Source organism: Mobula birostris, chromosome 16 (genome assembly GCF_030028105.1).
Source record: "Mobula birostris isolate sMobBir1 chromosome 16, sMobBir1.hap1, whole genome shotgun sequence".
NCBI classification, from domain to species: Eukaryota; Metazoa; Chordata; class Chondrichthyes; order Myliobatiformes; family Myliobatidae; genus Mobula; species Mobula birostris.
This window is the reverse complement of record NC_092385.1, coordinates 31,151,491-31,165,708: the sequence shown is the minus strand read 5'-3', so window position 1 is coordinate 31,165,708 and position 14,218 is coordinate 31,151,491. Positions and strand designations below refer to the sequence as shown.

Below are 14,218 nucleotides of genomic sequence, written 5' to 3'. Positions count from 1 at the left end.
GATAACAGTTGGCATTCAAACAATCTTAAATTCATTTAAGGCAACATTAATGGGGAGATACAGATCTGTTGGGTGCGCATTAAAGCTGCCTTCCATCATGTGTGGTAATTAACTTTAAACCCTTGTGTGCTGCCCAGAGTACGCTAGCAGGATTCCCTTCAAGTGTAAGATTACCTTCTGCCTCCCATTTTTTCCTAATAAGTTCAAAACAATTATAAAAACTGAAATTCATTCACCCGCTGGGAGAACTGTTACAATATCACATTTAATTCTCATTTAATATGTAGCTGCTCTCCACCAGCATGTAATGTATGCTCTTGGCAAAGGATAAGTGACAATGGTATTTCATATAAATGGAAGACATTATCATTTTATCTTAGAATTGACCGAAGAATAGGTATTTGAGAATCACAAAATATTGAAGTTCCCAAATAAATACTACAGGTTACATTTAAAAGGGGAGGATGATACTAAACCCAACCGATATCTGTAGATATAATGTCCTTCTTTGTTGGGTTTGGCTAATTCAGGTTAGTTCCTCATCACTAAAGCCAGAATATTGTGTGGTCCCATAGTCTTTGCTTCTGGCATTCCACACCCTCCTCCTACGTTTAGTTGTCCAACACTATTCCCGTCACATAATTCCAATACAAATAGTCCCTCCATTGAACATTGATTCTTGGATTACGACCCCTAGTGCTTTTTAGAAGCAGCTTAATGATAAGAATTCAGTAAGAATCATAGAGTTCCACAACACCGAGGCAAATCCTTCAGCCTACCAAGCCCTTGCTGATCATTAAGAACATATCTATAGTGATCCATTTGCCGGCACTTAATCTGTAGCTTACTATGGCTTGGCAATTCACATTTTTATCCACATACTTCTTAAATGTTTTAAGAGTAGAGCATAGGAAAAAGAGGGGAGATTTGATAGTGGTATACTAAATTATGAGAGGTACAAATAGGGTAAACACATGTAGGCCTTTACCACCTAGTTTGGGTCATGGCTTAAGGGGAACATGAGGGGGAACTTCCTCACTCAAAGGGTGATGAGAGTGTGGACGGAGCTGCTGGCGGATGTGGTGGATGTGGGTTTGATTTCAACATTTATGAGGAATTTGGATATATGAATAAGAAGAGCATGGATGGTACTGGTGCAATTCAATGCCACTGGACAGATTAATAGTTTGGCACATACTAAATGGGCCGGCAGACTTGTTTCTGTGCTGTAGTGTTCTATGACTCTATTCTAGTACTTGCCTCCGCTATGTTCTCATGTGGTGCAAACCATTCTGCATTCATCTAAAGAATGAAAAAAAAATCATCAGAATTATATTATTATCCCCTCTAAATCACTTATCCTCATCTTAAACCTACATCCTTTGATCATGACATCTTTGCTTCTGGGAACTAGCTGCCTTCATACTTTTATATACCTCTCAGCTGCTTTGCTCCATGTAATTGTCTGTCCAGTCTCTATTTATAACTAAAGCATTCCTTCATAAGCAAAATCCTGATGAATCTCATCTGCACCCTCTCCAGTACAATTGCATCCTTCCTGTAGTATTATGGCCAAAACTGAAAAGCTTATTTCAGAAATAGCCTAACCTATATTTTATAAAGCCATACCGCGACTCCCTGTTCTGGCCAATGAAGGCAAGCACTCCACTTGCCTTCTTCACCACTCTAAGTACCTGTACTGCCGCCTAGAGATCCTTGGACTTCTACATGAAGGTCCTTTTGTTTCAAAATACTACCTGCAAATCATAGTATCTCTCTGTCTCTTATTATTGTTTCAGTTTTGGATCTTATTTGTCAGATTGCCTTAGGTCCATGGCTCTAGCCTTTTGGATCTCTGCCCTATTAGCAGTTAACTCCAACTACCACTCACTCCTACACCTTCCTCGCCAGCATGTGGTGCCTCACCTTGTGTTTACTTACCTCACACTGTGTTACTGCTAATGCTTGCTCTGACAAGGGGTCTGATGGTCAATGCTCCGTTGTTATTGAATTTCAGCTGTTGGCCTCTTAAAAAGAATCAGGATGTTAAGTATGTAAGTAAGAAGGTTTTTATCCATTCAGATGGCATGTAATTGCATGCTGATGAACAGTGCACGATCTTTATCATACTTAGTCTCATTAATGGTATTTACCATTAAGGTTAAGGCCTTCAAAGCTTCCTCTTTGTGAAACCTCCCTTCTTTAGTATCAGAACATTCAGTTCTTTCCCCTTCTTAGATCCATTAGTTGTCAGCAGGCTGGAATACATTTTCAGTACTGCTCCTTCCGGCATTTTCAAAATACAGAGTCACTTCACCAGTTTCTTGGGATTTGTCTATGGCCCCTTTAAAACTCATCGCTAAGGTCATGTATACTCTATAAAGAGGTAAATAAGGCATATCAAGTGCTCTGGCTATCGGAACTTGAAGGTCCAATAATCACTGTAGATCTATCTGCAAATATTGAGCAGGATCGAGCCACTAAAGGTTGCGCAGCCTAAAAAAATGTATCAGACTGGCCTTTGGAATCAAAGGGGTGGGTGTCCTGAATATGCCCCACACCCTCCCCCTCCTTGTCCCCACCACACCAAACCTAGTTGTCTACTGCCATTAAAATATTTATTTTAGCCACGCCACATGTTGCAAAATAGATTTCAGAAAATACCTTTGTATATACATTTTAAAAATTTAAAGGAAATTATGAAATAATGTTTGATTTATGTTTATTATAATTGGTATCTTTTCCTATGTTTTGATTGGAGTTATCTTGTTAGCTGTTGTAAAATAATTGAAGTAGAGCCAGATTAATGTGCAACTCTTTCTGTTGCATTTTCCCTAATAGCCCAAGGTCTAACTTGTTATCTGATAACCATATTGTTTCAAAGATCATTTCCTGTAGATTTGACTTGCACTGAAATGTCAACATTTTGAACAATCATTGTCAACGTAAAGATCTTCCAACAGATATGACTGTGCATTTCCTACTACAAAGTTAACTTGGCAAAACATTTCTTTGACATAAAAGCAAGATTCATATCAATGTAGAGAGGAAGGACTTTCTGCAAGGCTCTCAGAGTTAAGTTATTCAAGCAGTACGTCAAATAAATAACTTTTTTTCCTCTGAAACCTAATATTTTCTCTTATGCATTTTAGGTGGTTGAAATATGGAAACGCAACTTCAGTCAAAAGGAGACACCTACATTTTTGTTGATAGGTTAAATATGAAAAAAATCTTAGCACAGGACAAGATAAAGTACAATCGTAATGGTAATACAGCTCTGCACTAAGCTAATAACAAAGAACATTTTCTGATACTTTTTCTTCAAGGACAGCCTGTGTAACATTTTTACATTCAATCTTATCATAAGTATGCATGATGTTGTGTAATGATATGAAGAGACAAGTATGTTACTAATTAAAGGCTCAAAGTATGGAGTTGATATTGTAAATTCTGCAATCAAATGTTTTTAATATTACTGTTCCACACTAAATAAAACATCAATCAGACATCAGATATTTGATCAATTAGTGGCTAGTTAGATAATGATTATACATTAAACTTATGAATTTTCATATTTTATAGTCTCTAAAAGGACCTACTTTTCTGTGCCAGTAAATGTTATAATGCAGACATCAACATATTATTAGTGACTTCAAACATCAATGTTATTTTCATTTATACAGCCTTAGAGTTATCACACAGCATCTGCTTTAAAACATTACAAACTAGAGAAATTTTGTTCAGCACAAGGTTATTGGGTTGCAGCTTTTATCTTCTGCATGCTCTTTATATTGTTGTTCTCTTGTCACACCCTGTGATGCATCAGGCAGCATTTTGCGTGGCTGAGTTGCTAGTCCGGTGCTGATGCCACTACACCACCAGCAAGCTATCTTTAAATTGAATTGGTATATTTAAGGTTTTGCAAGAATCATATGTGGCTGATTGTTTTTTTTACAATTAATTTTAGCTAAGCTACTTTATGGCTTGAAAAATGTTAAGGGTTATCCTTTGCTAAAGCAGGTTAAGACTGGCTTATCACTTATCCACTTTTCCCAAGGAGAGAGAAAGAGAGAGACCTTTATGGCAAACATTCTTTAGCATGGAGCTTTGTCTTGCATGTGTTATTCCCAGAAGACTGACAACAGTGTGATTTAATTAGCATTTGGAATGTGTGGTCATTTGACAATGATATTATTAAATAAAGCTTACTTTTGGGAATTTTTAAAGTTTCAATGGTAGATGTTACATTGAAAGTTAAACAATATTTATGTAATTTATCTGAAGATCATTTTATTTAGTTGTTGGGTTACCACAGTAGTGGACAAGTCTTTTGATTGCAAATAAATGCAAACTGGAAGGATTAAGAAATTATTAAAGCAATTGGAACTGAATATGATTGAAAGAACTTTGCAGCTCTCGTTGCTCTGTCTGTCCAAATAAAGTTGGAACAAATAGTGGGAGCCCTGTTGCTTAGATTGTACATGAAACGTCAAATCATATTCACTTTCTGGATAATTTATGTTCTGTGTGTTGTCTGTACCTACATGTCTATGATGGTGCTGCAAGCCGGGTTTTCAGTGTACCTATGATGCAGTCTTCACTGGATTATTGAAAGGGTAGCAGTTGAGTGACCCAGATCTTACCTATTGATCTGTTCCTAAGTCAGGCTGGCAGATGAAACAGCATTTTATTTTGGCAAGGTATGCCATATCTGCAAGCTAAAAGGAGAATGAGACTAACAATAGGATACCGTCTTATCTTCCCATCCATCCAACCTCATCTAACCTTGTCTACATTGATTGATTGTGCTTGATAGTTATAGGCAGTGTTTCTCTCACATTCGTTACATTGATGAATGTGATGCAAGTCCACTCTGCCAATACACTAATTTTAATTATTGTCATGCATGGATATGTACAATGACATGTAAACCTAGGTGCTTTCCACAAGCCACACATATAAGTAAATTCTAGGAAGAGGTACAGTCGACTGTACCTCTTCCTAGAGATGCTGCCTGGCCTGCTACGTTCACCGGCAACTTTGATGTGTGTTGCTTGAATTTCCAGCATCTGCAGAATTCCTCGTGTTTGCGCATATAAGTAAATTGTCTTGATGAATATCAGAAACTCAGACTACATTGCCTGTGAGAAACCTGAGTGATTTCCCTTTCTTTAATGAAAGTAGATATCACAATCCACTTTAATGGAAATACAGGAAAATCTATCCTTTTTGATGATTAGCATGCTGATGTCGGTTGTAATTAAGTTTTGCCTTGTTCCCCAAGAAGCTAACCAGTATTCCTGCTGGTATTCATTGACAGGTTTAGGTTACCCTCATTAATTAAATTTTCTTTCTTCATCTCATGGTCCCTTTGAATTTTTTGGGAGTAGGTATTTACTGGAAAGAGAAAACAATCTCTTTCTGATTATTGAAAATATTAACTTACTATTTAGTTATGATGTCTGCATTTTTATATCACCTGGGTTCCAGCAAAATGAAGGTTTCTTATCTCTGTAAGCAGATTCTTTTAAATGCATTTTAAGTTGAATTGCATCATATTTGCAATACTGCTTCTGTATATTGCCTCGGAATATCTAAATATTGGTAATGATATTGTGAGATTTTGCTACTGTCAATGTCATTATTTTTATTTATTTCTTTGGAGATACAACACAGTAGCAGGCCCCTCCTGCTCACTTGCACCCACATAACCCATGAACCTACTAACCCAAATGTCTTTGGAATGTGGGAGGAAACCAGAGCCCCCACAGGAAACCCACACAGTCTCAAAGTGTCCATAAATCTCCTTACAGAAAGCAGCATAGCTGAACCCAGTCTTCTGGCACTGTATTGGTGTATTGCGAACAACGATCCTACTGTGCTCCGCATTCTATTTGAACATAATTTTTTTCTCGGCATTGTGAATATTTTATCTGCATCCATGCACATTTACATAATTAAATATTTTATTTGATGTTGTGGGGATGGAACTGGACTCTCTCACGGTGGTGACTGAAAAGAGGATGCTGGCTAAGTTGCATGCCACCTTGGTCAATGTCTCCCATCCACTACATAACGTACTGGGTGGGCATGGGAGTACATTCAGCCAGAGACTCATTCCACCGAGATGCAACACAGAGCGTCATAGGAAGTCATTCCTGCCTGTGGACGTCAAACTTTACAACCCCTCCCTTGGAGGGTCAGACATCCTGAGCCAATAGGCTGGTCCTGGACTTATTTCATAATTTACTGGCATAATATACATATTACTATTTAGCTATTTATGGTTCTATTACTATTTATTATTTATGGAGCAACTGTAACAAAAACCAATTTCCCCTGGGATTAATAAAGTATGACTATGACTATGACTATGAGCCGTATGAAAATGTAATGCAATCAGCCTAAAAAAATTATTACCCAAATTAATAAATGAAATTTGAGCAAGCTGAGTTTATTATTCGATTTATACTATTTGAGTTTAACAAAATTCTTATCAAATTTAAAGCTCAGGAGATTTAATTAAGTTGTGAGCTGCAAGTTTCAACATATTTCAGGCTTGTTTTTCTATAGTTCTAGGTAACGTAAAAGAAGGTAAATCTTTTGTATCTGTCTCCAATCCACTGCACTAACATGATATTTCTTGGGATTTGCCCACTATTTCACACTAAGCATGTGCCTGCAGATATCACCTGCCAGGAATATAACCTGCCAGCTTGTACACCTCCTCTCCCCTACCTCCTTATTCTGGCTTCCTTTCCAGTCGTAATGAAGGGCCTCAGCTTGAAACATTGACTGTATATTCCTCTCTATAGATGCTGCCTGACCTACCAAGATGCTCCAGCATTTCGTGTGCATTGCTCTGGAGTCTTGATTGTTCAGTGGATGCTGTTACAAATTAATGTTGGTAGTGTAGGATTTACTTCATGTTGAGTTTTAATGTCATTTCTCCGCCTACTCTGATCTGAATAATTGGAATGTTTGAGTCTCCCCAGCTACTTTCTTCAGATGTATTTCCTTTAAAGAGATATAAAGAGATTTTTCATGCATCAGGCCTCTGCCGCTGTTCACAAGTGTTTTCATGCTTTGAAAAAATTAATTTTCTTTGATTTTAATGTATCTACTAACCATTCTTGAAGACAGTAATTGCATATGTTTGTAGTCAAATAATTGGTTAGAAAGGGGGGTCATGAGAGAACAACAGTGTGTTATTTATGATCTGAGTAATCGCTCAGCATCCCAGGTACATCAGATTCCTTAGGAGCTCTGATTACTGGAGCCAGCTATAAAAGCACATGGCTTCCATTAAAATGAACAGAGTAAAAGCTGATCTGTCTGTTCCTTTACAATTGTGGTATTTGCACTCCTTCTTCCTAGTTGATGTATTATGCTTAAGAGAGGACTAAAGAAGATGTTCTCTTTAGAACTATAAGGAATACTGAACAAGTAAAATTAAATTTTATAATTAATTTATTTTCAGTGTTCCATTTCCTGTGGGAAAGGAAGTAAATATCGTACTGTTTACTGCATGAATAAAGAAGGAAAGGAAATAGAGGAAGAAAATTGTAAACATCTGGAGAAACCTAAATCACAAAAACGATGTCGAGGGGGTAGATGTCCTAAGTGGAAAACTGGAGAATGGTCAGAGGTAAATTATAAGACTTACTACAAATTATTGAAATTATTTATTCTATGGTTTCCCTTTAAATTCTATGTTACTGAACAGTAAAGGAAGTGTAAAAATATCTGCTTTTGAGTAAAGGAGATTTTTGTTTGCATTTTTCCCACCATCGTAGTACCAGCCAAGACTACATGTCTCGCTTAACCCAGGACTGTGGTTCTGTTTTGAGATCAGACTTCAGGGTTTCCTGGCTGCCTGTGGAGATAGCTAATTTGAGGTCTTAGCTGAATAGCTAATTATTAGTTCTATAGGGTACTTAACAGCCAGCTGAGGGAGCAACCAGAGCCCTGAAAATGCAGCATTTCATCAGTATTGGTCTGGAGCACAGGCCAAAATTATATGCTCAGATTTGTAGAAAGAGACTCCTGCTCATAATCTTTTGTTTCAAGTGAGGCTGTTATCATGATTCTTGTATGCAATGGTATAGAGAACTGGTATTTTATTAAAAGGTTGGTGTATTGATAAGTCCTCTCCAGGTCCAGCAGTCTACTGTCATGAAACCAGCAGAACTACTTATATCAGGATACTGTGATCCTTATAGACCTTGTAAGTTGAACGGCTTTTGCCCATTACTTAAGAAACACGGCAGATCAGAGGAGTTAGGGTCAGGGAAAATGCTCCCTATGCTGAAGATCTATTGTGATCTACTATGTCTCATCTTCAAAGCACATAAGTTATCTGACAAAATACAGAAAGCGGGGCAGTTTGGCCCATTCTATGAACCAAACGTCATTATGCAAGCCAGTTAAAGGAATCAGAATCAGATTTAATATCACTGGTAAATGTCGCAAAATGTGTTGTTTGATAAAACTATAAATTAGAGTTTTATATATATATATATTATTGTATAATGTATTATATAGTATATAAATTAAATAAGTAGTGTAAAAAGGGAGCAAAAAAACCAAAAATAAATAGAGAGGTAGTGTATTTGGGTTCATTGTCCACTCAGAAATCTGATGGTGGAAAGGTAAAAGCTCTTTCTACTATATTGAGTGTGTGTCTTCAGGCTCCTCTACTTCCTCCTTGATGGTGGCAATGAGAAGAGAGCGTGTCCTGGGTGATGGGGATCCTTAATGATGGATGCCGCCTGTTTGAGGTATTATTTTGAAGGCGTCCTGGATGCTGAGAAGGCTAGTGCCCATGATGGAGCTGGCTGAGTTTTTAACTTTCTGCAGCTTTTTTTGATCCTGTGTAGTGACCCTCCCATACCAGGTGCTGATGCAACCAACTAGAATGCTCTCCATGGCATGTCTGTAGAACTTCGTGAGAGTCCTTTCAAATTCCTAATGAAATATAGCTGCCGTTGTGCCTAGATCCAGAGTCAGGTAAAAAAAATCATACTACTTTGAAGTTGTTCCTTCACACAAAATTGAAAGAAGGCCAATATGTGTGACTGTGGTGACCACACCACAAGTGGTAACCATGAAGTAGATTAACGCCCATCTTGGGCTGACACAGAACTGCGTTCCACAGATACAGCTAACCTCCTCAAGGTAAACGCTGAAGCCACATATCCAAAAAAAAATGGGCTGGAAAGCTGAATGGCTACAGTCTGTAAGGAGGCCATTCCATTTGTTGAGTCTGCAATAGTTCCAATTAAGATCACGCTAGCTGGTTCCACTTGGCTGTTCTTATAGCCCTGCAGATTCATTGCCTTCAAAATACTTATCCGGGTCTGTTTTGAATGATACAATTGAATCTGCTTCCACTACAATGCATGGCAGCCACTTGCTGAGTAAAGCGCTTTTTCCAATACTTTCAACAATTTCTTTCACTCTTCGTCCCCTTATTATTGACCATTCTGCCAATGAACACAAGTTTCAACTGTATCAATTCTGTTTGTAACTTTCATGATTTAGATACTTTCTTTAGATTGCCTCAAGACATTTTCCATTCCAAGAAAAACAATTCCAGCTCTCCAATCTATCCAAGAAAAATAAATAAACACTGTCATCTCTGGAAGCATTTTAATAACTTTTTTCTGCACCCTCTCTGAACCTTTCTTTCTTAAAGCATGGCACTCAAAACTCATCGCAGTACAAAACTGCCTTGCACTTCCATTCAACAGAACCCTGTTACTTTTGTAACCACTTTCTTAGTCTATCCTGCCTATTTCACCTACAATGTACGTAAAACAAAAAATCCTAGTTCTTTTGTCCTTTTTAATATTGTGCTCCTTCCTTTGTCTATTCCTCCTCACAGTTCTCCTTGCCTCAGAGTTTTATTCCATCTGCAGAAACGTGCGCAGCATACTCAAATGTATTTTATTATTACGTAGAGAGAGAAGTAGAGTTCTTGTACTGATCCTTCAGGGACTCCACTGCACACAGTTCCCAGTCTAAAAATAAATTTTGCTTTTACTTTTTCCAAACCTTAAACCTGCTGCTACAACTCCTATTTTCCAATGGAATTCAATCTTGCTCAAAAATTTTCAGGTGGTACTTCATATAAATACAAGATCAAACACAATTCTTTATAAACCTTCTTAGTAATTTATACAAAATTTATGTTAAGTTGGTTAACACAAAAGATTCTGCAGATGCAGGAAATCCAGAGTAACACTCACAACACGCTGGAGGAACTCAGCAGATCGGGCAGTCAGGCAGCATCCGTGGAAACGATGTTCAGAGTAACACATGTAATAGGCTGGAGGACCTCAGAAGGTCAGGCAGCATCTATGAGGAGGAATAAATTGATGTTTCAGTCCTTAGGCACTACCATCAGGCAGTATCATTTGTTAGGCACTATCCCTGCATCTTCAGATATTAGGAAGATTATTGATGGGATGTCTATAGTTTCCTCCTTTACACCCTTCTGCAACCTAGGATAGTGCAGAAGGTTGCCGTAGGTTACGATGGGACATTGATAGGAAGCAGGGCTGAGCTGAGAAGTGACATATGGAGCTCAGTCTGGAAAAATGTGAAGTGATAAAATTTGGAAGGTTGAACTTGAAGACAGAATACAAGGTTAATAGCAGATTTCTTAGCAGTATGGAGGAACAGAAGGATCTTGGGGTCCAAGCCTATAGACCCACTAGGTTGCTGTGCATTGATAGTACGGTTAAGAAGGTGTAGGGTTTGCTGTCTTTCACTAGTCAGGGGAATGATTTCAAGAGCCACAAACTAATGTTGCAGACCTATAAAAGTCTAGGTAGACCACACTTAGAGTATTGTGTTCTGTTCTGATTGCCTCATTATAGGAAGGATGTAGAAGCATTAGACAGGGTGCAGAGGGCAACTAACAGAGTGCGGCCTGGACTTGATATTATGTCTTATGAGGAAAGGTTGAACAAGCAGGCGCTTTCCTTTGTATAGTGAAGAAGCATGAGATGTGATATAATAGAGGTTTTTAAGATTATAGAGGGCATAGAGAGAGTGGACAACCAGCACCTTTTTCGCAGGACAGCAATGGCTAACAGTAGAGGACATGCTTTTAACGTGAGTGGAGGAAAGCATACAGGGCTGTCAGTGGTAGGTTTTTTACGCAGAGAGTGGTAAGTGCCTCGAATAGACTGCCAGGGCTGGAGTAGAGGCAGATACATCAGGGACATTTAGTTAGGGACTTGATACCTTTGAAATCTAAAAATCTATGCTTTTATTCAGTAATACTGTTTCCACCTTTAGTTTATGTTTTTAAGTGTGTTTGGAAGGAAGGTGATATGGATGGCAATTGTGCTGAGAAGCAAGGGCAAGGTGAGTATGTCCTTGAAACTCTACCAATCTTGTGATGACAATGCTCTCCCACAGTGGTCTTGAATAGTAATTTCGGGGATCCTGCCTGGTTAATTATGTATGCTGTGTGTGACTGTGGTTCTGTGTTTTGCACCTTGCCCCAGAGCAACACTGTTTTGTTTGGCTGCACTCATGTGTATGGTTGAATGACAATTAAAGCTGAACTTGAACTTGAACTCATATTAAAGGAAAACTAAAGTCCAAGCCAAAATTGTGCATGATTCAAATTAGTGCTTAGATGAGGTGATTTTCTCATGGCACTTCTAAACATCTTCTTGGCAATGATGTTGCAAGGTAGGAAGATCCCATTAAAGAGAACTGCTGGTAAGGGATTTCTAGCACTAAGCAAAATCAAGCCAACTACTTAATTGTACATAATGCTGATGTCTTGAAAACTGTTTTGGCTTAACATTTAGTCAAGTTGTGAGTATTCTTTACAGTCCTGATCAGATCTTATCGAGCACAGATAGCTCTTAAAAGATGTGGACATTGAAAATTATCTAGCCCCTCCACTGTTCTCATCATTAATGGTTTTGGCGTGGCTGATCATTCACAATTTTGAGTAATCATGACCTTCTCAACCTCTATTATAGAGATTCTCACTCTGTAATATTATTTATAATGAAGGGACAGTAGGTGGGCTTTGTCATTACCCAACAAATGTATGACATCATGGACTCCAGAGTATTGTCTCAGTGTGGCTGGGCTTCGCTTTAACCCGCCCTGAAAACTCTTGACAGTTGGTGAATCCTGCTCTTAACCTTGCTAATCATAAGAGCATTAGGTATTTTTAATGCTGTTAAAAAAATGTTATGTTTTAAATTAAAATAACAACTCATTTTAAAATATTGTCAATCTTTAATAAAAAGCAAACTGAAATTATTTAAACCATTGTGAATTATTAAAACATGAAACCTAAAGCAAAATATTTTTTCTAAAACTACCTGAATTTTTCCTTCTGTCTCCTGACCCATATCCTTCACTGGAATGCAATTTCTGTGCTAGGTCTAGCCCAGTGTTATGGTGAATTTGTAAAAGACATTAATGAGGCCAAATTTGGATTATTGTGTACAGTTCTGGCCACCTACCTACGGGAAAGATATCAATAAGATAGAAAAAGTACAGAGAAATTACAAGGATGTTGCAGAGATTTGAAGACCTGAGTTATAGGGAAAAGATGAATAGGTTAGAACCTTATTACTTGGAGTGTAGGAGATTGAGGGAAGATTTGAAAGAGGTCTATAGATAGAGAAAATGGAAGGAGAATTTTTCACAGGTTGTGTAGACTAGAACTAGGGTCATAGGTTATGGGTGAAAAAAATGAAATATTTAAGAGGAACCTGAGGGAAAACTTCACTCAGAGGCTGGTGCAAGTGTAGAATGAGCTGTCAGTGGAAGTGACAGATGCAGACTCAGTTGCAACTTCTCAGAGAAGTTTGAATAAGTACATAGATGGGAGAGTTATGGAGGGCTATGGTGCAGGTGCAAGTCAATGGAACCAGGCAGAATAATAATTTGGCACAGACTAAATAGACTGAAGAGCCTGTTTCTGTGCTGTAGTGCTGTATGGCTGTGGAGACCAAGTCATTCAGTATATTTAAAGCTGAGGTTGATAAGTTCTTGATTAGTCAAGGTGCCAAAGGTTATGGGTAGAATGCAGGAGAATGGGGTTGAGAGGGATAATAAATCAACCACGATGGAATAACAGAGCAGGTTTGATAGGTCAAATGGGCTAATTCTGCTCTTAGGTCTTATGGATTCTAATACTAGATTTGATATCCTCAGTATAATGTTGGCCTTACATAAGCACTGGCCATTTCTGATAACTTTGAAAAGTTAAGTGAACCAGTTGAATTCATTGAGTCCTCAGAACTGTAAGGTGCCAAATCAAAAATTAAAACATTAACTCTGGACATTGTTAGAACAATTTAAGAGCCCTTGGTAGAATGGAGAAACGAAACAAGTAGAAGATGACATTGTCAGCACTGAATGCAGTACACCAAACTGGAATAAGTAGAAGGGAGCCATCCCTACACTTGAACGTTGCATTTGTGTTCCTAGACAAGGGAAGAGAAGAAGGTGTTGTGCATCCTATGGTTGAATGGGGAGTGTCATGCAAAAGGAGTTCTGTTAAGATGATGACACGTTTGCACAAAGCAGCCTTTGGGTCTAACAAGTGGTGCAAACGTGTGTCTTAAACATTTTTTTGTGATCACAAGACCCTGTTGGACATTGGTAATATAAAATACAGTCAGTCCATCTCATAGGTTCCTTGGCACAACCAACAGTGGGGGAGCTGCACGGCTTCAACTGTTGCACAGACCAAGCCCCCGTGCCGTGCGTCACTTGTTACACCCACCCAGGGGAGGAGGTGCCAAAGGCAGTGTGGGATAGAAAAGAGACACAGCAGGCCCACTGGAATCCGTGCTGGGCTGGGGTCTGGCCCCTTCTGTCAGAGCTGCTCGCCAGAGTTTGCTCCATGAAAGGCAAACTTGCGACTGACCAAGTGCGAGCCAAGTTGACTTGCCTTTATCTGCTGAATGAGCACGAGATGAGGAACTGCTGTATACTTGTTCTTGCAGAAACATGGCTCCAGGACACCATTCCATGCACTATCAATCTTCAGACCATGCCTTTCAGGAACTTGTGCTGATATGATTTTGTGTGCCATATGTTGGATCATAACTATATGTGCAGTGTGTGACGTATGTACTGTGTTTCGCACCTTGACCCCAGTGGAATGCTGTTTCATTTTGCCGTATAAATGTGTATGATTGAATGACAATTAAACCTGAATGAGAAC

General features: G+C 38.5%; 1 protein-coding gene and 1 long non-coding RNA gene across 4 annotated transcripts in view; one reads left to right on the top strand and one right to left on the bottom strand.

Moving 5' to 3' along the window:
• adamts9 (ADAM metallopeptidase with thrombospondin type 1 motif, 9) overlaps positions 1-14,218 on the top strand; it is a 267,099-nt gene that overhangs the window by 162,845 nt on the left and 90,036 nt on the right. The window contains exon 29 of one of the 2 annotated variants that reach the window (XM_072280518.1): positions 7,481-7,648. In XM_072280518.1, coding sequence (XP_072136619.1) covers positions 7,481-7,648 — 168 coding nt within the window. Of the gene's footprint in view, positions 1-3,152; positions 3,241-7,480; positions 7,649-14,218 lie in introns of those variants that run through there. The other variant, XM_072280519.1, reaches the window with a different exon arrangement.
• Positions 1-14,218, bottom strand: part of LOC140211083 (uncharacterized) — a 50,986-nt gene that overhangs the window by 15,868 nt on the left and 20,900 nt on the right. Inside the window, exons 4-6 of one of the 2 annotated variants that reach the window (XR_011889381.1) lie at positions 10,251-10,359; positions 1,942-2,027; positions 1,262-1,302 (exon numbers count right to left, since the gene is read on the bottom strand). This is a non-coding gene — a long non-coding RNA (uncharacterized lncRNA). Of the gene's footprint in view, positions 1-1,261; positions 1,303-1,941; positions 2,028-10,250; positions 10,360-14,218 lie in introns of those variants that run through there. The other variant, XR_011889380.1, reaches the window with a different exon arrangement.